The sequence below is a fragment of the Myotis lucifugus genome, unplaced genomic scaffold, assembly GCF_000147115.1.
Source record: "Myotis lucifugus unplaced genomic scaffold, Myoluc2.0 scaffold_366, whole genome shotgun sequence".
NCBI classification, from domain to species: domain Eukaryota; kingdom Metazoa; phylum Chordata; class Mammalia; order Chiroptera; family Vespertilionidae; genus Myotis; species Myotis lucifugus.
The window spans coordinates 338,943-363,742 of record NW_005871414.1 but is presented as its reverse complement, the minus strand read 5'-3'; the positions used below and the strand labels follow the sequence as shown (position 1 = coordinate 363,742).

General features: G+C 36.5%; 1 protein-coding gene across 1 annotated transcript in view; it reads right to left on the bottom strand.

Annotated features, from left to right (window-relative positions):
- Positions 1-24,800, bottom strand: part of CUNH3orf67 (chromosome unknown C3orf67 homolog) — a 219,539-nt gene that overhangs the window by 98,283 nt on the left and 96,456 nt on the right. The window contains exons 6-7 of the mRNA XM_014466898.2: positions 21,149-21,305; positions 5,915-6,079 (exon numbers count right to left, since the gene is read on the bottom strand). Coding sequence (XP_014322384.1) covers positions 5,915-6,079; positions 21,149-21,305 — 322 coding nt within the window. The remainder of the gene's footprint in view (positions 1-5,914; positions 6,080-21,148; positions 21,306-24,800) is intronic.

The window sequence follows — 24,800 nt, the reverse complement described above, 5'->3', positions numbered from 1 at the left end:
TCTATATACCTGCATACATAATATCTTATTGTGTACTTATTTAATCAATTCCCTATTATGCACAAATAGTTTGTCTCTAGGTTTTTGTTATTATAAGCAATGCTGTAATAGACATCTATGGGAAAAATATAAAGGTTGGAATGAGTCAATCCTGCAAAATTAGCACAATCATCAAACTGATTAAATGTATTTTCATATTTAATATTATGTCTTACATATCAAAGTTTTTTGACATTTGGCAGAAATACCACAGAAAAATTAAAATTGCCTCTATAAATGATTTGTGCTATTACAGACACCAGATCACTATCCATACTAACTTCCTTTCACATCTAAAAATTTTTAATGAAGGAATGTGATCAATTATGCCTCATTTTTACTAAAGACAGAGAAAGAAGATATACATTTCAAATGTAAGAGGTGGCTGAGTTTACTCTGAATTAGGATCAAACATTGCAACTAGAAATTGTGGCATCTCTATAACCAATAATCCTAAAACACGGTTTACCAAAAGTCTGAGTTTAGAAAAGAAGAAATCAAAAGAGTGTCTTGTTTTTCCCTGAAGTCAGAATCTTACTCCTCTTTTTTTTTTAGGTTCTACTTCACGGTAGATTTTGTTACTTGACTCAAATTTTACTTTCATAATGTGGAATCCAAGAAGAAATTTTAATAAGAACCTCACCAATGCCAACTACAGTTAGATGATTATTTCCTGGTTTTGCTAGATGCATTAATTCACCTGTTTGCAGTTGTGCTAGGAGATAGGAATGCTTCTTATTTAAAAGGAGCAAAAATCCAATGAGACTGCTGCTGTGGAAAGAAGGGCACTTGAGAAAACTGCCTCCTAATTTTAAAGTAAATTACTAGTTTTGATTTGTGCTTAGTGGACTACCACATCTTGTCATTAGTAGCTGAATGATCAACTTCAATAACCAGATCTGATTCTCTGGTTCAATTAAACTGTGATCCCATTAATGAAAATAAGATAATCAGATCTCACAGTCATCTGCAGACGAACACTCATTAGCTAATGTGTAGCAGGAATGGAATTGACAAAGTGAACAAGTGAACAGTACCAATATGTGGTAACACTGGCTTTATGGAAAAACAATTATTTTATTAATTTTGTTAAATCCTTTTGATCAAGTTATATGATATTTAATAAAGTGTACTCTAAAACAGAAGTTTCAATGTTTCTTTTAAAAAAATATTTGTATTGATTTCAGAGAGGAAGGGGGGAGAGAGAGAGAGAAAGAGAGAGAGAGAGAGAGAAACATCAATAATGAGAATCATTGATCGGCTGCTTCCTGCACCCCCACTACTGAGGGTAGAGCCCTGACCAGGAATCAAACTGTGAACTCCTGGTTCTGAGGTTGATGCTCAACCACTGAGCCACAGTGGCCAGGCCAGGCTCAATGTTTCCTTTTTTGCTTGGGTAAACATGCTGGAAAGCATCCATAGGAAACACCTACTTCTTCCTGCAGCAGCTTCACAAGGGATCTCTCAATATGTGCATTTATAATAAAATACAATTTACACGAGTACTGTACAGTCAATTACAAAAACACAGCCCGTTCTCATGCAATTCAAATCTCAGCAGGGGGAGTCCATTTTTTTTAGAAAGACACAAAAATACCTAGTTCAAATAAAGAAATATCTCCTGGCTTTTCTGTGATTAAAAAGTCTGTCCTTAGGCACTATTCGTAAGCTACATCTTTCAGATAAAATATCTTACACAGAGAACAAAATTATTATTATATTCATCTAATTTCAAAGCCCACACATGTCAAAATTAGCAATTGAAAATTATTTATAGGTTCATGGCCTCTACTTCCCTTTTCATGCTGCTGTAATTTGCACTAAGTTCCTTAAGCATCTTTAGAACCATTAAAAAAAAAGAAAATTATTTATAGAAAGAGAGCCACAAAGTTCAATATATGTTCATGTAATCTTAGCTGCCATACATGTGCAATGAGATTTACTTAAGAGAAATAATAATAAGCTCTATGATTATAAATGAATATAAATATAATTGGGATTCACAGGGCAGAAGAAATATGCTATTAGATGATTATTAATTTTTTGTATATATGACTCAAATGAACAATTATTATGCATTGAGAACCCATTTATGAAATTTGCAAAATATGAACTAACATCATCTTCTACAAGTTGGGATCAAATATGGCCTATGAAAAAGTTTCTGTTTAATTTTGACTTAATGATGCAATTAATATTTATTCAAATTCCTCTTTAATCTCAGGCATTATGTATCCTTGAACTTTAAATAAAAAAGACACTTAAAATATTTGATTATAGACTTACATTCTTTTTTAAAGACATAGTTAATTCTTAAAACACTGAGATAAAGAAAAGACAAATAGCATGTGTAATCACAGAGAATTATCTGATAGGCTTTACAGCTTAACCATTTCTATTACTGAAAACTATCACAGCCTATTAGATACACATAGTGTGTTTATCGAAAACACTCTTACTCATTTCATTCTGTGGCAAATCTTCCATTAAGATTGAATTTTAACCCAATGTGTTTAAAGTGGCTGTCTGGGTAGTGGGATCTTTTTCATCCTTTTATATCTTTTCTAAAGATCCTGTAATGAAAATGGATTGTATATATCTCTCTTTCTCCCCCCACCCATCTAAAGATAGTGCATATAATAAATGTACAAATTCTCACTACTTATGCCCTCATTGTTATCAAAAATTCTGCCCAAAGTTGGTAATCGTGGAAGCAGAAGATGGAGATATGGGGGTTCATTATATATTCTCTCTATTGTTCTGTAAGTCAGTAATAGTAAAGGGCTTAAAAATGTAGTGCTTATTTACACATGGTCTTCTGCCAGGGTTTACACTGAAAAAATTGTAAGATCAATCCCAATTCTTTAGGAATATATCATTTAGGACATGTAGTGCTGATGATATATTAGAAATTCACCAGACTAAATGAACATAGGATAAGTACAGAGTAAGACTGAGTCCATTTTTGCAGCTCATTCATGTCATGCTGGGTATCTCCTTTTCCTATTTCTATGTTGACCTCTCAAACTTTGACCACTCTCCCTCCCCCACCTGTTATCTGAGAATCACAAAGTCCTGCCAGTTTTCCCCTGCAGTTCCCCTCAGGGTCATTATGTCCCACTTTCACAGACACTTGCTGCAAAGACATTTTAGTTGTACTCCTTAATCTCTGGTCTCACTTGATTTACAAATTCATATTAAATCCTGACATCAACTTCAACTTCCTAAAAAGAAATGATAATTTCTCTACTTTAGGAACACGAGGCACACTTTTTGTTCCCAACACAGTCATTCTGCCCACTCAGGCTGTTCCTCCCAGCAATCCCTCAGGAACTGCTCCATGAAGTGTGCTGTGCCGTCTCTCACATCCACAAATCTTATATTTATTTACTCATTACAAACACCTATACAATAGTTTACTGAATACTTTTAAAATCCACTTCTTCCACAAGTGCCCTATGAGGACCATTTCACCCCCTCTGAATCACTCTAGTGTTTATGAGTGTCATCTAAACCACATGACCTTTGTGGGAATAAGTGACCCTGTGGTTCTCAACCCTGCACATTAGAATTGCTGGGGGAGCTTAAAAACATTCATCCCAGGCCAATTAAATCAGAATCTCTTGGAATGGAGCATAGACATTATAATAAAAATTTTTTATATCAGTTATTTTTAAAATATCTCAGGTGATTCTAAAACACAGGAGGTTGAGAACAACTCATCTAAATAATATTAGGCTTCTTGATTTGTAAAGCACTATTCATTCATTTGGTCAATAGCTATGGTAAGTATGGCAGGGACAGAGAACTGGCATGCACTGGCATGTTTTGTTAGGCTTACAAAAAAATTTAGACTTTTGATAATATTTTAAAATTGGGAGATTTATCATAAACATCGGGATACCATTCTTGGGGGGGAAAAAGGAGGAACTGTGAGACTGGGTCTGCATTCCAGCAAGGCAGCACTTGGCCAGAACTGAGCTGAAGTTTCCCCTTCTACAGCAACAATGAGCTTCTAGTTTGCTGCAGCCCTCACCACTCCCTACAGCTCCCTCAAAGGGGCTGAGTGTTATTTCCCACCAACTGTATCACTTGCATAGTAGTTAATGTTACTGCTTTAATAGTAGAGAACCATGTCTTTGATGCACTATCTCAAACCTCTTCCCTAATTCCCCTCCACTCCCAATAAGGCTCACTTTTGAAAGAAAATGTTTTTATGTGTCAAATATCCAGGCATCCAGGTCACTATTTATTTATGTTTTCTGACTGGCCTCTTTTGTAATTTGAGTCTGCAGTGCCTGGCCCGGTAAAGGGAACATGCTGTGTTAGAAGCTAGGGAAATAGAAGAATGAGGAAGTCATACTTTATTGGGGTATGCAGACATATGAAAAAGTATTGCAAAAAAAAAAGTAAGAAAAAGAAAAGGGGAAAAGTCATGGAAAGAGGAGAACAAGGCTTGTTAGAGTTAGGAAAGGCTGCATAGAAGAGGTGGCCTTTGAGTTGGGTAGAGAACAGTGGTTCCCAACGTGGGGCACACACCCTACAGGAGGGCAATTTCATTTTTAAGGGGTCAATTCGAGAATGAGTTATTAATAGTGAATGTTTTGCATTTCTTATGGTTCTAGGGGCCTCATATACAGTATATAAATATATATTGTGACATATGTATGCATTTCAGTTCTTTATTATATGTTTTGAAACTTTATTTGCTATTTTTTCATATCACTTCATATTATTATTTTTTAACAACATCTTAGTGATTTCTTCCTCAGTATTTCAACTGTCCTTTTGTTCTTTTATTTTTTTCTTTCATGGATGCTATGTTCTTTGGAAGCTTGTTTAGACCAAGTTAATGGCCTTGTAGGCTTACTACACATAAACAGGAGTTCACTTTTTTTAAAAAAATATATTTTATTGATTTTTTACAGAGAGAAAGGGAGAGAGATAGAGAGTTAGAAACATCGATGAGAGAGAAACATCAATCAGCTGCCTCCTGCACACCCCCTACTGGGGATGTGCCAGCATGCCCTTGACCGGAATCGAACCTGGAACCCTTCAGTCCGCAGGCCGACGCTCTATCCACTGAGCCAAACCGGTTTCGGCAGGAGTTCACTTTTTGAATAAGAATTATATGTCACAGGGGGCATTAGGATTTTAGAGATGCTTAGGTGGGGCATGGCCAACAAAAGGTTAGGAGCCACTGGTCTAGAAAGGTAAATGGGAGTTTTTCCAAGCAGAAAGGCAAGCTTTGAAGCCATTTTAGGCCAACGAAACAGCAATCCCCAAATATAAACATGTGAAAGCCCACAGAGTGATCAGGCGATCACACATGGGGAGTGAGGGAAAGGTGTCCGGAAAGAAAACTGTGCTGTAGGCTTGGGATACAGGAGGCTGGCTTTGTGTGCGTTCCAAAGGGTCTTTTCACATTGTTTTCTAAGATAGTTGAAAAGGCATTTAATTTAAAAAGTCTTTAATTAGAGTGACAGGATCATATTTCTATTTCTATTATCAGAAAGAGAGTTCTTACAGCAATGTGGAGATTAACTGAGAGGCTAAGATGAATGACATTGGGGAGGAGAACAATGAATGAAAAACAAGACAGAAATACAGATTTAAGAGATGTTTAGGAGGTATAAATGGCAGCATGTAGGAAAAGGAGAGGAATAATTGAGGATGTTTTGATTTATTATGTAAAAATTCCAGGAAAATTTTAGTTGCTAAAAAGAAGTTTAAAATAATATTTCACTGACATGAGTCAATGCTGAAGTGTAGTATTTAGATTCAAGCCACAAAGATTAATTGCAAGGTTGTTTTTTCCCCTTTCTTTTGGTCTTACAAATAATTATGCTTGTAATTTAGGTGCCCAAGTGCATACCTGATTCTGCTGAGCTTAGAGGATGACCTCCGAGTTTTATTATAGTTTGGCGGAGTTTGGTCATGTTTAGCAGCTGTGTGACTTGTGGAACATCTGTCGTTAGTTGGCAGCTCCGTGGAATAATGTCTGTAGGCTCATCTGTTGGAAAAGGTACACCATATCCAGCTGGAAATAAAGACAAACATTCAATCCCCAAATGTAAGCCATTTCTGCCAAATGGACAGATCTTATAAATGAAACCAATTAAAGTAAATCATTTTAGAATATGATTTTGGATGCATTGTTCAACCTTACATCCTTGGCTTTCTCATCTGTAAAATGAGCCTGATCATTTTACTGCTTATTTTCTAGGACTGTACAAGGATTAAACGAGAGAGTATGTAACATATGGAGTAGGTTCAGAGACTTGTGCAATAAGTAAGAGCATTCACTGGAAATAGCTTATATTTGTTTTTAATACTAGAATGTACCTTGAGAGAAGAGCTACTTAGGTATACTTCATTGAAGGTTTCTGGGATTTCTCTGGCTTATTTATATGAGATCAGTAAGTACAATGATGTTACTGAATAAGCACTACAGCTATTTATGAACAAATTACAATTTTCACTTTTTATTTTGAAATAATTTTAGATCTATAGAAAAGTTATCAAAATAGTACAGAGTTCTTATATGCCCTTTACTCAGCTTCCCCTAATGTTAAGAAGAAAATAAAGAATAAATCTTATCTTTGAATATTTTCAACTGAAAAGTTATTATAATTAATATAGTATTTTTATTATAATTTGTATTCCTAGTGAGATTTGATGTTGTTCATATATATTTATATGACTACGTAAATTTTAGTTTTAGTAAATTTTCTGATCATAGCCTTAATCTATTTTACTATTAGAACAGTTTTCTCATTTATTTGTATGACCTTTTATATGGCAAAGATATTAAGCCTTGTCATATGTAGCAAATAGGAATTAAATTGCTCTTAGCATTCAAAAAAGCAATTTTACTACATGTATCAAAAGCCTTTAAAATGTACATGCCATTTTACTCAGTAATTTCACTTTATGAATCTATCCTAAAGTAAAAAAAATAAAAGACTCAGACAAAGGTCTATGTCAATATATGTTTATAATTTCTGAAAAATAAACAGCTTGGATTTCCAGTAGAGCCACAAGAAATTGTATTTATGAAGATGGCTTAATGATATGGGAAAGACTCAAGATAAAAAGTTAAATGCCCTGGCGAGATGACTCAGTTGATTGGCATGTTATTCTGTACACTAAAAGGTTGCAGGTTCGATTCCTGGTCAGGGCACATACCTAGGTTGTGGGTTCGATTCCTGGTCAGGGTGCATACCAGGGTGAGCAATCAATGTTTCTCTCATATCCCCCCTTTTCTCTCTCCTTTCCCCTCTCTCTCAAATCAATAAAAACCTATCCTCAGGTGAAGATTTAAAAGAAGTTAAATGAAAATTATCCTATATAATAAAAGCCTAATATGCAAATTGTCCCCTTGACTGGGAGTTCAACCTGGAGTTCGACTAGGAGGCGGGGGCAGCTGGCCAACCACCCACGGCTCCTCCCTCCAACCAGCCCCACCAGGCAATGGGAGGCCCCAGCCAACAGCCAGCACCCACTAGGGACCCTACCTGTGCATGAATTTCATGCACTGGGCCTCTAGTATATATATATGAAACTCTGTCTCAACTGTAGAAAATCAAATAAGTGTATAAATGGCAAAAAGACAAGGAAATATACCAACATGTAAAATAAGTTTTGATGGTTAGCTTAGGTATAGTTTTTATTTTCTTTTTTATATAAATCTTAGAATATAGTGCAAAAATTTGTTTGTAAATATGTGCATGTGAGTAGTAAGAAAAATTCAACCAATCATCCCTCAAAAACCATCATATGTAAGTGTAAACACTAACCACGTTAGTGCAGGCAATCTGAATCTTACAGGAACATGGTTGACATGCAAATCAGATTTCATATTAAAAAGCTCAAATCCCCTCAGTGTCACCTTCTCTTTCTATATATCTACTCTCTCTTTGTACCCAGAACTGTTTCACTATTTATTGGGTTATTATTTGAGAAAAATTCTGTAGTATAAAACCATCAATAAAAAACCTATTGGTTTATTAATTTAATATAAAGGCTAATCATTAAGACCATTTAATTTAGCAACTACTGACTCTCAAACTTTCTTTGAGACTTTATAGAGAATACATGGAAAGGGGCTTTAGTCTCATTTTTGTGAAACCACACTATGCCCTGGTGGTTGGATGTTCTGATAGACCTAAGTGGAAGTTAACTCATCTCCCCACCACCCACCTCATCACTAACCACCCCCACCATGTTCAAGTCCTAGGTCATTTTATTTTTTTAGCATTTATAGCTTAATTTAAAAATAAGAATTCTGAAAAGAGCATAGATAATGCAATAAAAATGAAACAGTGCTATACTGTGATTAAATAGAGGGCATGGTCTGTCTGCATTCATTCAGTTACTCATTCAACAAACACTTACTGAGCCTCTATTCTGTGTCAAACACTCTCATGTAGTGGCTGGGAATCTAGTGGTGACTCAGAGTGACTCTGTCCTGGCTTTCCTGAAGCTTATACCTAGCAGAGAATATGAAACTAATTATAGGTAAATAACTATTTAATTATAGTTCTGTTAAGTGCTCTGAAGGAAAAGTACAAGGTGTTATGAAAGAGGTAATGGGATATCTACCAGTATAGGGTGTCACTGAAAGTCTTTGATAAAGACACATTTAACCTGAGTCAAAGGATAAGTAGAAAATGGCCTGGTGAAATGGGGTGGGAGTGCTCATTCAGATGAGGGGAACAGAGCCTTTGAAGACTGAAGGCAAAAGGACTCTGGTGCATGCTAGGAACTGAAAGAAAGACAATTCTGCCAAAGTGCTGCCAGCATGGAAGAGAATGGAGGGATAATCCCACTGTATATTTAGTGCTGCATCTGGTTCAAAGAGGATGCTCAATAAGTGGTCATGGACAAAAGCCCCTTAATAACAGCTGACCCAGATGAAACACAGCTGCCAAGTCCTCTTTGGTTGTTCTTTGCCCAGCTACATCTTGAAAAGCAGGACTCCATACACATTTTATTGGGATATCACAACTTTCTCCCTACATGGCACATAACAAATCAAGCCGGCAATCAGATATTATGGGGCCAGAGCCTGTCTGCATTGTCCTTCTGGAATAGATTGTGTTTCCAGACTGCTTGATTAATGTCTGAAAAATGACATAGTTGAGTTTAAACTGCTTTTGTTAAAATACTTTTAGATTTTGACAAATCTGAAAGAACATAATGTTGGCTGAAATGGTCAGCTCAGAATGACAAAATGGTACATGAAAGGGAAGGCTATGAGAAAGCTGCCAGATTTGCTCATGCAGTATCCAAACACAACCAGATGGTGGTTTTATTTTTATTTTTTTTGATGTCTTTGCTCCCAGTATAAGTCAATGTATCATTAGGATGTTTGAGTGACCTGTAACCCTGTTTGCTATAAAGTCACCAGAAAATGAACCATTCTGTCAGGTGTTTAATAACTTTGATGAGTATCTTAACTAGCTTTAAAAATTAAGTCATCAATTTTAATACATATGTAAGTACTTTATACATTAAAAATCATCTCACTTGTAAAATAGGGAGATTTAGAAATCTGTTTTGGTCATGGTTTCTCCTAATTCATATAGTTTAAATAAGGACTAACTTTATAGTAGTTCACTGGTCCCATACTCAATGATATTCATCTTATTCATATGGGGATAGCCTGCAGTGTCTAGCACAGTGCCTTATTTATATAAAATCTCACCTCTCTGAAACACCAGGGAGAGAAAAGCAGAAAACACAAAAGTCTCTAACTGCCAAAATATTTGTTAGTTTCTTCGGCCTGTTATATCAGAATATGGTAGGCTGAGTGGCTTATAAGCAACAGAAATTAATTCCTCACATTCTGGAGGCTGAGAAGTCCAAGATCAAGGGACCAGCAGATTGGTGTCTGGGGAGTGTCCTATTCCTGATTCAGAGATGACCATCTTCTTGCTATACCTTCACATGGCAGACAGGGTGAGGGAGATCTCTGGAGCCTCATTTATAAGGGCACTAATCCTATTAATGAGGGCTCTACCCTCATGACCTAATCACTGACAAAAGGCCCTACCTCCAAATACTGTCACTTCGGGGATTAAGTGTCAACATATGAATTTTAGGGGTTATAAACACTTAGTCTATGAAAATATTGATACAAAGTCAGTATAGTTTTTGTTTGTTCATTCATTCACTTGCGATATGTGTTAGATTTTTCTCTAGGCCTGGCATGGACTCAAATCCCAGCCTTTATGAAGTCTACTGTATACTGGGGAAGATATTATGCATTATACTATAGGGGTTAACAGTAACAGGAGCAAGGGGTCTTGAGTTCACATTCTAGCTCCACCACTTATTAGCTGTGTGGCTTTGGCAGAGTAGTTTACCTTGTTGTGTCCGACTCTCCTTATCTCTAAAACATGGATATAAAAATACTTACCTCATATGGTTATTGTGATGATTAAATGTGTTAATGTATATAAGGGGCTAAGAATAGTCCCTGTTACATAAAAAGTGCTACATAAGTGTTTATTATTAACTAGAGGCCCTATGCACGAAATTTGTGTAAGGGGCTCAGCCCTCGCAGCCCCCCGCAGCCTTGGTCAGCCCTCACAGCCCAGGCTTCGTCTGAAAGGTCGTCCAGACGGTTGTTCTGCTGTTTGGTCTAATTAGCATATTAGTTCTATTATATAGGATAAGAGACAAATACTTATGTAAAATTTTTCATTACAATGTTGACAAAAATCACCACATCTTAGTATGTGCTTTTGTATAATAAAAGGTCTTGATATTTAAAGGGATAAATAAACCTGTATTATAACCAAAACTTAGCTATCCTGAGTGAATAATACCGTTAGAGTTTTTAAAGAACTAATTTATTGAGGAGAAATTCACATTCACATAAAATTAAGCATTTTAAAGTGAATCATTCAGTGGCATTTAGCAAACTCACAATGGTGGGCAACCACCACCTCTATATACCTCCAAAACATTTCTATCATCAAGTAAAATCCCACCCCCACTAACCAGCTGCTGCCATGCCCTCCAGCCCTCAGTCCCTGACAACCACAAATCTGAATTCTATCTCTACAGATTTATCTACTCTGGACATTTGGTGTCTGCATGTATACTACATACCACATTTTGGTTATCCAATCATCGTTTAATAAGCATTTGGGCTGTTTCCACATTCTGGCTATTACGAATAATGCTGCTATTAACATACATGTACATGTATCTGCTTACCCTTCTTTTTAGTATATACCGTGGAGTGGAATTGCAGGGTCATATGGTAATTTATGCTTATGTTTTTTAGGAACTACAGCAACTGTTTTCACAGCAAGTGAACCATTTTGTGTTCCCATTAGCAATGTGCAAGGGTTCCAGTTTCTCCATACCCTTGCCAACACTTATTTTCCATTAAAAGTCATTATAGTCATCCCAGTGAGTGTAAAGAGGTGTCTCATTGTGATTTTAATTTGCATTTCCTTAATGACTAATGATGTCAAGCATTTTTTCATGTGTTTGTCAGCCATTTATATATCTCCTTTGGAAAAATGTTTATTCAAGTCCTTTGACCATTTTTTAATTGGGTTGTGTGTCTTTTTGTTGAATTATTAGAGTCAGTTACATATTCCAGATACCAGATTAAATCAGAATATACATTCCCTGTATGTAGAACCAGAATATATATCCTATCTTGCAAATATTTTTCTCCCACTTTGTAGGCTTTTCAATTTGATAGCTTCCTTTGATGCACTAAAGTTTTTAACTTTTAAAGTCCAATTATCTATTTAAAAATGTTTGTTGCTGTGCTTTTGGTATCAGTCATATTTAGGAATCCTTGGCCAAATTGAAGATCCTGAAGATTTATCTCTATTTTTTTCCTATTAGTTCTTATACAGGGGGAGGGGAAGCAAAAGTAGATTTACAATTGTGAGTACATGAAACACAGAGTTTATTCTTGTATTATTCTTGATTAATTATTGTATTATTTGAATTACAACTGTAGACCTACTTTTGCCCACTCTCGTATTTAGGTCACTGATCCATTTTGAATTAATTTTTACATGTGGTGTGAGGTAGGGGTCCAGCCTCATTCTTTTGCATGTGGTTGTTCAACTGCCCCAGACCCACTGTTGAAGAGACTGTTTTCTCCCCATTGAATGTTCTTGGCATCCTTACCAAAATCACATGTATGGGTTCATTTCTGGGCTCAATTCTATCCCATTGGTCTATATGTCTATCCTAATTGTATTATAATGTTTTGATTACTGTAACTCTCAGGTAAATTTTGAAATTTGAAAGTGTGAATGCTCCAACTTTGCTATTCTTTTTCAAGATTATTTTTGGCAATTTGAGTCCCTTTGAAGTTCTTTATGAATTTGAAGATCAGCTTTTCCATTTCTGCAAAAAAGGCGATTGAAATTTTGAGGGAGATTGTATTGAATCTTTAGATCCCTTTAGGTAATACTGACATCTTCACAAAATTGTCCTGCAATCCATGAACATGGAATGTCTTTCCATTTATATGGATTATCTTTAATTTATTTTAGCAATGTTTTACAGTTTTCAGTGAAGTTTTTCACCCCCTTGAAACTTATTCCTCAATATTTAGTTATTTTGGATGCTGTTATAAATAGAACTGTTATCCTTAGAGTTTTTGAGATATGAAGTTCTATCATAAATATTTTATAATATTTAATTATAAAATTGATATTTTAATTGAATAATTGTGTCTGGATATACAGATATTCATGACCCATATTTGTGGGATCTATTATTGCCTGCTGGGCACCTCTGCAATGCTGAGATTTTATCCCCTTTCTTGTCCTACAGTAGTTTGTTAGGCAAGGGCATTTTGAGTTCAGTTCTCCTGTAGGAAGGAGTGGGAATGAAGCTTTAAACTGATGAGATTGGGTCTGATGTGCACTCACCTGACCTGGAGATAAAGAGAGAGGTAGGAAAACACTCAACAATGTTAATTATTAAAAACACTAAACCATTCTAGTTATTAAGAAAAGTAAACTGTGTACTGTTGGGGAAGGAAGAGTCAGTCAGAGGCTTGGCCTCGAGTTTCACCTGTGACCTCAACAACACAAGATGCCTCATAACTAATGGGCCTGGTTTTCCTCCCATGTGTAATTAAGACATTGAATTAGATGACCTCTAAGACTCTTCTCTGCTCATTGAGTCTGTTAATGCAAGACATCAGTGCTTCTAGTTTTTTCTGTGGCCTTTGAAGGGATAATTTTCTTTACATTGCTGGACACTCAATAAAAGTTTATTGAATACAGACAGTAAATGAATAATTGAATGAACAAACAATTAGCCAATCCTACTTCATTAATTCATCAAACATTTATGACAGGTTACTGGTGTCAGGTCATGTGGGAGAGATAAAAATATGGAGACCCAACCCATTCCCTCAAGGGTCTCTCAGAATGAAATTATACTTTTAATCATTCTCTTCTTGCATCTCTAAACACAGAACACAAACTTCCCAGTACTGATACTTTAGAAAGAATACTGAATTGGGGAGTCAAGAGACCTGTAAAGTCATTATTGCATAGCATACATCTATGCTTAATGGACACTCACTTGCTCTTTCCTGTCTTCTCTTTTCTCTCCTCTTTCTCTTATCTATCTACACATATTCTGTTTTGTTTTGTTTTTAAATGCAGAACAATGCAAGTTAGTCAATAATTCAGTCATGCAAATACCTAAAAATGCCACTCCATGCCCCCTCAGGAACCATAAAAGTAATAAACTAAGTTACATCAGCTGCTTTACTACTTGTCCAGCATAAGTCATTCCTCCGGGAAAGTGAAAAATTAGTTAATTGCTATTTTAAGGTTCCAGTAACTCACTTTCTATTATATTCACTATATAAACAGAACAACAAAGGATTAGGCAGCACTTTCAAGCTTAAGTGAGTTTAAAATGGTAGAAGTTTATGGGGGGAAAAATGGGACATATGTAATACTTTCAACAATAAATATTTTTTTAAATGGTAGAAGTTTAAATAAACCAAAGGACAACACAGTACTGAGCTCAAACAAGCATTTAATACAATATTTACTTATTGAATCCCAGAATGGAATGCAAGAAACAGGTAAAAAATCTCCCTGTTATAAAAGTCTCAACACTATGACTAACTAATCTGTCTCTGCAGAAGAAAAGGACTCTTCCTTCAGAAAGAAAGACAAAGAGATATCCATTATTAATTGTAATATAGACACCATAAACACAGCTGGTCACCACATCCTGGCATTCTTATTTCATGACATCTCTTGTATCTTTCCTTTTTAAATTTCCTCTTCCTCTTATCCTCCCATGAGAGGCAGTACACTGTATAATTAGGAGCATAAACTCAAGTTCTACTGCCAATGTTCAAATCCTGCTTCTATTACTTCTATAGCTGTGTGACTTTGGGCACATTATCTGACTTCTCTATGCCTTAGCTTCCCTACTTGTAAAATGAGGGTAATAGTAACAACCACCCCATAGGGTTGTTGTGAGCATTTAATTAAGTCCAAATATATTACGTGCTTACAACAGCCACTGCTGCCACCACCACCACCATCATCATCATCATCATCAACACTGTTATCACTTCTGCTGCCAATCTCCTTGACCAGGGACACTCACTGTACCCCATACTATGTTATCCTTTGCCCTCTTTTATCTAATTGTCCTCAGAATGAACTTTTGTAGTATTAACTTTTCTAGTGTCTATAATTCCACAGTGAACTCTGAGGGCAGGAACTTTGCCCTTCATCTTTGTCACCCAAAATCTGTAGCCTAGTGATGCAACATTATGTTACATCATACCTCTCACCCCTGTCATGAACCATACTGAACTCCCTGTTCTTTTGACACATTAGATCCACTCATGATGTCATATTAACACATGCCCTTTGCTCCCCTCCACCTGGCTCCCACCCCACCCCAGGCTATCTCTTCTAAATCTTCTGGCATTTACTTCTATATCCTATATAATAAAAGGGTAATATGCAAATTGACCTTAACGGCAGAATGACCAGAACGACTGCTGGACCAATCACTATGAGGCGCACTGACCACCTCTTGATCCCTTTCCCCCGCAGGCAGGCTCCAATCGCCTGATGGCCACCTGCGGCGGGGGCGGGGCTGGCCAGCGGGCGGGAACAGCCCACCTCTCAGTCCCTTCTCCCCCGCTGTTAGGCACCGATCACCCGATGGCGATGGCGTATGGGGAACTGGGGATGGGTGGTGGCAGGGGGCAGGGCTGGCTGCAGGCAGCTGGGGAAGATGGCCCTGATCGCAGGCCAGGCCTAGGGACCGTACCTGTGCATGAATTTCGTGTGCCGGGCCTCTATAAATAGTAGCCTTATACTAACATTTCTGCAGTTAACAATTTTAGAAAATATCTCTGACTTCCTATTTTGGAAAAAAGATTTAGCATTGTTAAACCAGCACCCCACCTTCCTTCCTTTGCCACATCCTCCAAATATGATTTTTTTCATAATTTTGGGATGTTATTAGTGTTTTACATTATTAAGATTATGTCAAAAAGCTGTGCTAATACACGCCTATTAGAATGGAAAAATCCAAAACACTGACAATACCAAATGCAGGCAAGGATATGGAGCAACAGGAATTCTCATTCAATGCTGGTGGGAATGCAAAATGGTACAGCCACTTTGGAAGACACTTTGGCAGTTTCTTATGGAACTAAACATACTCTTACCATACAAACCAGCAACTGTGTTATTCGGTAATTACCCAAATGAGTTGAAATTTTATGTCCACACAAAAATCTGCACAAGAATATTTATAGCAGCTTCATTCTTAGTTGCCAAAACTTGGAAGCAGCCAATATGTCCTTCATTAAATGACTGGATAAATAAACTGTGGTGCATCCAGACAATGGGGTGGATATTATTCAGTGCTAAAATAAAACAAGCTATAAAGCCAAAAAAAACAAACAAACAAAAAACCAAAACTAAAAACACACACAACAAACATGCAGGAATCTTAAATGCATATTACTAAGTGAAAGAAGTCGACCTGAAGGCTACATGATGCATGGTCCCAAATACGTGACATTCTGAAAAAGGCAGAACTATGGAGACAGTGAAAAGATCCATGGTTGCCGGACAGTAACTGGGAGGGAGGGATGAACAGGAAGAACACAGAAGGCTTTCAGGGCAGTGAAAGTATTCTGAATGACATGATAGGGGTGCATACATGTAATCACTCACTTAAAGTTCTAATGTAAACTATGGGCTTCAGGTGATAATGATGTGTTAATGTACGCTCAACAACTGTAACAAAGACACCAGTTTGGTATGGGCGGTCATAGTTTGGGTGATTGTGGATGTGTGGGCAAAAGGAGCATATTGAAACTCTCCGCACTTGCCACTCAATTTTTCTGTGAATCTAGAACTTCTTAAAAAAATAGTCTATTAAAGAAAAAGTTAAATAGACTGAGCCACACGATAGACTATGATTCCATTTCTTTCACTGTATGGCGTTTTGTTTTCCTTGGAGTTGATCACTGCTTTGTCATCGGGTTTCTACCTTCTTAACAATAATTCTTCCCAGACCCCTCACTAGCACTGTAAAATCACAACAGCATCAGTATTCGCTCAATATTTTCAGTTGTGTGATTTTATTTTCCAGGTTCAAACACATCATATTCTATCATATACATACTTTTCCTGGAGACTTTCCTTCTAAAACCTCAATTTTTCTGCTAAAATCTGGACTGACTATTCTCTGAATGTACTGCACAGGTGTGTCATCCTTTGAATTCCTTTAACCATAACTACAGAAATTCCCTTTGCTTTTTTCCTGCATGAAATCCTCTGTTTCTTGGGTCTCATATATGCCCTTTTCTTAATTAACTTCTTAATTTTTCTGGAGAGTATCTTCCAGATCTTTTCTGAGAAGGCATATAAATAAATAAATTTTTGAAATCTTGCATGTCTGCAAATATCTTTTTTCTGTACTCATTTAATTGATAAACTGAATGGGTACAGAATTCTAAGCTGAATATTATTTTTCCTTAGACAATTGAAGGTATAGTTCCAAAGTCTTCTATCATATAATGTTACTGTATGAAGTCAGATATCATACATCATTCTTATTCCTAATACTTTGTATGTAACTTAAATTTTAAAACAATTCTAGAAGTTTAAAAGATATTCTCTTTTTACCTCCTGCTCTGAAATTACAAAATGATAAGTCTTTTTTGTTTTAATGAACTAAGTCAATTTGAGAACACCTGGCCTTCAATTTTGGGAAATCTTATATTTCATCTGTTCTGTTTTCTTTAGTCTCTCATCTTAGAATCTTATTGCTCTGATGGTCAACCTCTTGGACTAACTTCTAATATTTTAAACATTTCCATCTTATTTTTAGCCATTTGGGCTTCTTTTTTATTTTATATTTTTTGGTTCTATATCTCTAGAGGAGGACAATACAGTAAGAGTCTTATAATATCTCTGTTTCTGTCCAGTATTTACTTAAAATTTACCAGATATATATACCAAGAGATAAGACCAAGAGAAAAACAGGCAACAGAAACAGATCTACAGGAGAGCCAGATACTGAAATTATGAACCAAGGCCTTTAAAATAATTTTGGTTAATATATTTAAGAAATTAGATGAGAACAGAGAAAATTTCAGCTGAGGAATGGAAACTATAAAAATAATCTAATAACATTCTAGACTCAAAAAACATAACTAAAATTAATAATGCTGAAGTATGATCCTGGCCAGTGTGGCTCAGTTGGTTGGGCATTGTCCCATGTGCCAAGGGATTGCCAGTTCGATTCCAGGTCAGGGCACATAGATGTTTCTCTCTCTCCCCCTCCCTTCCTCTCGCACTCTAAAAAAAAAAATCAATAAGAAAATAATAAGAAAAAATAGAATGCTGAAGTATATATCCATTTAGCTCCTCAATAAATACCCAAAGAAACACATACACAGATCCCTCAAGAGAAATGTAGAATGATTCTATCAGCATTATTTGAAATAGCCTAAAATGAATTAATTGTGCTATACTCCACAGTGGAATACTATACAGTACTGAAAATCAGCAGCAACACAGATGAATCTCACGCAATGAACGCAATGTTTTCAGAAAGGATGTATACATGAAAGAATATGTATTACATGATTCCATTTATATAAAGTTGAAATTAATCTTTGATGTGAGAAGTTATGATAGAGTTACCTCTGGGAGAAGAAGGAGGGTGATTATTGGGAGGGGAGAAGAGCAGGGCTTCTAGGATGCTGGTAGTGCTATATTTTTTAAATCTGAGTGGTAGTTTCAAAAACGTATTCACTTTGTGGTAATTCCTCAAGCTGAACACTTGACTTGTGAATATTTCTATATGCATATAAAAGTTATAATAAAAATATAATAAATTTGAATGAAATATTTATGGAAACAAAGCAGGAACAGATTATTCTCATTTTATAGATGCAGTGTCTTTTCTTAACTCTGAGAAAAACATATACCTATTTTCTAACTTACCTATTTCTTTCTTCCTATTAGTTTTGGTGTTTGCCTACCATGATCCTGATCTACCTGTGTTCAAAAACTTACTGGTTTAGTTTCCTGACAATAAATCTCTGTTGCCTGGTTATTTGGAGATGCAGAGGAGACCTGGGGTCCTATAGCAACCTATGTAGAATTTTAACCAATCTCCCTGTAGAATTTTAGGCACAACCTTTCCCCCCTGCCTTTGGCAGTATCAAGGATTGCCAATTCCTGAGCTCCTCTGAGGTTCTACGTTATGAATTTCATTGGCAAACCTCTGTAAACCCCAAAGTGTCAGCTTTCTCTGCTCTTCTAAGTCAGTTGTCAGTGCTCAATCTCACAAGATTTATGAACATCTCTTTTCTGTTGTTACCTCCTATTCATCCTGGTGAGCTTATACCTATTTTATTCTTTTTAAAAAATATGTTTTTTTATTGATTTCAGAGAGGAAGGGAGAGCGAGAGAGAGAATATCAAAGATGAGAGAGACTCATTGATCACTGCCTCCTGCATACCCCCTACTGGGCCTCGAGCCCACAATCCAGGCATGTGCCCTTGTCTGGAATTGAACTCGGGACCCTTCAGTCTGCAGGCTGATGGTCTATCCACTGAGTTTAACCAGTTAGGGCCTTCTTTTATTCTTATATTAATTTTAGTGGCCTGGAGGAAGGGTCAGTTAGATAAAAATATGTATTTAATCTGAGAAGTTTTGATTCAATTTTTTCCCGACATTTATTTAAAAAAATACAGGGGGTGAGGGTGAGGGCAGGACTGGAGGTTGGGGGGGGGGACAATGAAGGGACAAGGACACATTTGTAATACCTTAATCAATAAAGAAAAAAAATTAATCAAATTATGATTGACCTCTTATGATCTGTTGTAGAATGTACATGTATTTCTATAAATTTTGAGGTTTCATATTAGGTGTGTGCTATTTTTAAAAAAATGAAACCTTTCACTTTTTCATATAGATTTTAAGTGGTGCATAAGATGAGTGGCCATACTTCCTGGCTGTGATTTCACTGGGGAGCTGCTGTCAATGCTGTGTTTTATTATCAAATAAAATTTATGGGCACAGTGTCCTGCTCCACAGAGTGAAAAACACAGAATTTCTCAGACACTCATTCGGATGGAGCCCAAGTCTACTAGTAAAGTCTACATATACACTTCTAAGAAGTCACCTTTGGCATCTTATGTGCAGCCCTGTTTCCTGGGTTTCTAGAATAATTGATTTTGTTAAAAATAACCCCAGATGAAAATCAAGAGGAAGCATCAGTATTCTCTCAATATTTTCAGTTGTGTAAGACTAACTTAGGAGGAGAGTTTGTGCTGCCTTATGAATTCTAGATGGCTCAGTTACCTCTGGAGTATATTCATCAATCACAGAAAAAATAATGAATGAATATATTTCCAGTCCCTCTAGAAATATTATGAGGAATAATTTAACCATCTTTCTATTTTGACATGATCATTAGAAAATTAATATGTTAATATAATTTCTTCCAAATGACTTTGAAAAATGTAAACACAGTTATAAGACAGTATAGTGGACACGTGTAGAGCAATTTGGATGTCCAATATCTTTTAAACCTTCCTAATTTGGTGGCTGCTACATAAGTCCTCTCTCTCTAGTCAGGACTCAGACATTTGCTTTGCCAGCCCTTTCTTGTGGGATGTGACCTCAGCTCTACAAACCAGATACAGCCATGTCAGTCTTTGTTCAGCAGAGAAACATGAAGAAGAAATCTGCTTTGGTGAGTGAGAGTGGCAGGGAAGAAGATAGCCAATTTTTAGGAGCAGCAGTAATAGGAATTTTAGAACCTAGAGCCCAGCATTATGGTGTGAATTATGTTCTTGCCCAGTGGCAGTAGCTATTGGGGTCATCCTTGGAACAGTCTTCTGGCAGGGGCTGGGTGTGTACTTGGCTGTAGCTTCTAAACCTGACTCTCTGGATCTCCTTGAGATTCTATGAACCAGCTAATTTTTTAAAATAAATTCTTTTGCTTTTTCAGCTACCTAGAGAGAATTCTGTTGCTTACAACTAAAATCCATGACTAATTCAGATGGTAGGTACAACCATAAACAAAAAAATATAACCACAAAAATAAAAAATATATCTTTGCAACATTCAGCTACAGTAAAAATAAACATGTGATCCAAAGTAAAGAATGCCATATGCTACAACATGGATGAACCATGAACACTTATGCTGAGTGAAATAAACCAATTACAGAGAAACAGTTACTATATAATTCTACTTATATGACGTATCTAAAATAGTCAAAGTCATGGAATCAAAAAGTTACCAGGGTTGGGGGGAGGGGGAAGTTGGGAGTTATTAATCAATGGGCATAGAGTTTCAGGGGAGATGAATAAGCTCTACAGGTCTGCTGTACAACATTGCACCCATAGTCAACAATTACATACTGTATACTTAAAATTTATTAAAAGGACAGATCTCATGTTAAGTATTCTTTCCACAATAAAATAAAATTCAAAAACCGCTACCATGGACTTATACTCTCCAAAGACATGTGTAATGTTAAAAGCATATTGGAGAATTTAAAAATCTTGATAGCAATTTGAACATACCATCTTTATCAGCAGTGTCTTGAGGCTTGGATTTTAAAGTGAAGATCTTCCGCAGCTTACAGTTAGCTGAGACAATAATTCCATCCAATGACTGGAAAACTGCTCCCTTGAATATTTCACTGGTAAATGCCACCAAGTCAATGCATAGGTTGCACCACTAAAATAAAGGGGAAAAATAAGTACTTTCTATAATCACATAAATGAACAGGCCATCTTGGAAAAGCCCAGAGAGTTGAGGCAATTATCTGGATCAACCAGTCCCATACCAATTTTCCCCTTTAGGTAAATATATCTGTTTTGGCTTCAATTTTCTGAAGAACTGCCATGATTTCTCCCAAGAAATGAACATAATCTAAAGTATCCACTGGTCCTCTGACTACAGATTGCCCATCGTGAGACAAGGCTTTGACAACTCTGGGAAAGAACTCTGGATTTGTAGGCAGGGTGCCAGTGGGAAGCTAACTGCCGGTGCATTAGACCACTTAAATCTTGAAAATCAGGGATAAGGAGCCAATTGCTCCTTCAAGGGGACTAATTTGAGCCCAATTAGCCAGCCACTTACATTTGCTTAAAAAAAAAAAAAGCATGGGTGAAATTAAAAGCTGGGTTTAAAATGTGGCCAGGGCTGTCTACTAATAACTAATTAAGCTATTGTATAGAAATAGATTCTTCTAAAGAATTTGTAATTATGCCTGGTATTTGCCAGTTTTTAAAGTGCTCTTGGCAGGGGCTAATTTCTGCCTATTAAACAATTAGACCTCTTAATACTTCATCAAATTAATTCTTTAAGTCAGTGGTTCTCAACCTTCCTAATGCTGTGACCCTTTAATACAGTTCCTCATGTTGTGGTGACCCCCAACCATAAAATTATTTTCGTTGCTACTTCATAACTGTAATTTTGCTACTGTTATGAATCGTAATGTAAATATCTGATATGCAGGATGTATTTTCATTGTTACAAATTGAACATAATTAAAGCATAGTGATTAATCACAATAACAATATGTAATTATATATTCAATATGTGTTTTCCAATGGTCTTAGGCGACCTCTGTGAAAGGGTCGTTCGACCCCCAAAGGGGTCGCAACCCACAGGTTGAGAACCCCTGCTTTAAGTGATCTGACTGAGTTAAAGAAAAGGAGAAAATAATCATTTAGTAAGAAATTAAGACTGCAGAATAAAAGCAGGAAAAATAATTTTTGAAATTAAAACAAAAGCAGTACTTATAATTATGCTGCTTTTAAAATAGCAGCCTCTTCCATTATTTGTTCAGACGCACAATTTACATAGGTTCATTTTATTAATCCATAAAATCAAAAGCTATATTCATTGATAAAGAAAATAAAATGTTATTTCTTAAGGCAAATTCTATTTAGGAATAATTTTAATATGGAGAGATTGTTTCCACAGTAGAAAAGTAGAAGAGATTGCAACAAATTATTGATTAAACAAATGAAAATGATTTTCTTTGTAGATATCTCAAAAGAAAAATTACGTTCTCAGGCCATGGGTATGCTCTGGTCTTTTTGGGGAAAGGAAGTCTGGAGTAATAATAGGTCGGAGGTAGGGCTGAGTGTGATGTAATAATGAGGATGGTGAGCTCTGGGGAGGTGTAATAAGTGGGATGGTGAGCTCCGGGGAGGTGTGGGAAATAATGTGGGATGGGCCAGTGAGGCCAGGTTCTGGAGGAGCTGGAAGATCAGGAAGAGAACCTTGGGCTCCAGAGGGTAAAGTGTTATGACAAAAGCAGAATATGACAAAGCAGAATATTGGGAAGTTTGCACTAACGATGATGCAGAGCTGTTTTGGGGTGATAAAGGGGTTATGGGGAAAGGCTGAGGTAGAGTGAAGGCAGACAGAGGCACAGAAAGACTAGTTTCTGTCAGTCACTTAAGCATAAAGAGGAGGGTCTGCTTAGAAGGTTAGCATAGAAGTGGAATGTAAGGGACAAATCCGTAGGCATGCCACAGGTGAAACACCATGCCTTGGTAACATACAGGTTATAGGGATGAAGGTCTTCGGGTTTCCAAATATACAATAATAATTATTAACATTATTATTACATTAGCAATATTATCATTGTTGGTCCTTATTCCTAAAAGACTTAAATTAACATTATGCCCAATTCCAATCATTCATCTGGTCTGTCCCATCAGTAATTGCATTCATCCACCCTTTCCCACAGGTGCTAAACACTTAGCAGGTGCTAGAGTCCCAGCGGTTCTCAACCTGTGGGTCGCAACCCCTTGGATCGCGACCCTTTGGGGGTCGAACTACCCTTTCACAGGGGTCGCCTAAGACCATTGGAAAACACATATTGAATATATAATTACATATTGTTTTTGTGATTAATCACTATGCTTTATGTTCAATTTATAACAATGAAAATACATCCTGCATATCAGATATTTACATTACGATTCATAACAGTAGCAAAATTACAGTTATGAAGTAGCAACGAAAATAATTTTATGGTTGGGGGTCACCACAACATGAGGAACTGTATTAAAGGGTCACAGCATTAGGAAGGTTGAGAACCACTGTCTAGAGACACTGGGCTTGGCTCCACGGATGCAGCAAGGAATAAGACAGTCCTTCCAGTCTGGGAAGGGGGGCAGATATTTGGAGCCTATTAGTATAGAGGGGGCTCAAGGTAGGAGGATGGAGAGGTTCAGAAAAGGTTTCTTTTAAAAGAACATTTAAAAAATTATATCATGATAGTATGTGCATATATAAGCATATATATGTATATATATAATTTTATACAAAAATTTTATACAAAATGAAGTACTGGTCATCTCTCCATTTCTCTTGTCATACTGTCAACTCTTAACTTTCTTCTCTCTGTATTTTTATATAACACATCTTGCTTCATCAATTTTAGGTATTTTCTACTGACTTCCTATTGTGGTAGATAAGACTTAACTCACTTACACATACTACTTCCCCCACTTTATCCTCCCTAGATAAGTATCTCATGCTTTCTTTTTTCCTCAAAATCCATTCTCCGTGTTTTCCTTGTGACTATGTAAATATTGTGTACAAATGAGCCAAGTGATGCTCTATGATTACCTTTTCTTATACACGTCTTTATATTTCTAGAGTTAACAGTTGCTGTTTTAATTATCTGCTTTCTTTTCTTTGAAGCTAACTTTTCCTACATCTGGGAAACACTTGTAGATGACTTCTGAGTTTGGTGTGAACAGTGAGTTTCCAGACCCAGGGAGGTGTGCAAACATGGTGGGCATTTCCTCTCAGGGCCCTGCCCGTCTTCCTTGCTAAGATGAACTCTCCCATTGGCTGCACCTGAACACCCCCATCAGACCCCACCAGTTCTGGTTGGGAATTGGTGTCCCCCTCCTTCTGAGTCTCAGAAAACCAGGCCCTTTGCCAATACATACTTTTCTTATCCATCACAGTCAAGTTGCTTTTCCCTCTGCCTGGACTCATGGTTTGTGGAAAATACTCAACCAATAATGGTATGCGTGTGTGTGTGTGTGTGTGTGTGTGTGTGATTTAATATATGAAGACATGCATGATTATACACATGCCTATCACACTTTCAAATTTTCATTTTATAATCATTTAACAAACTCCATAAATGTGTGGGAACTCATAATGTATTTAATGAATCCATCTATTAGAAGTACA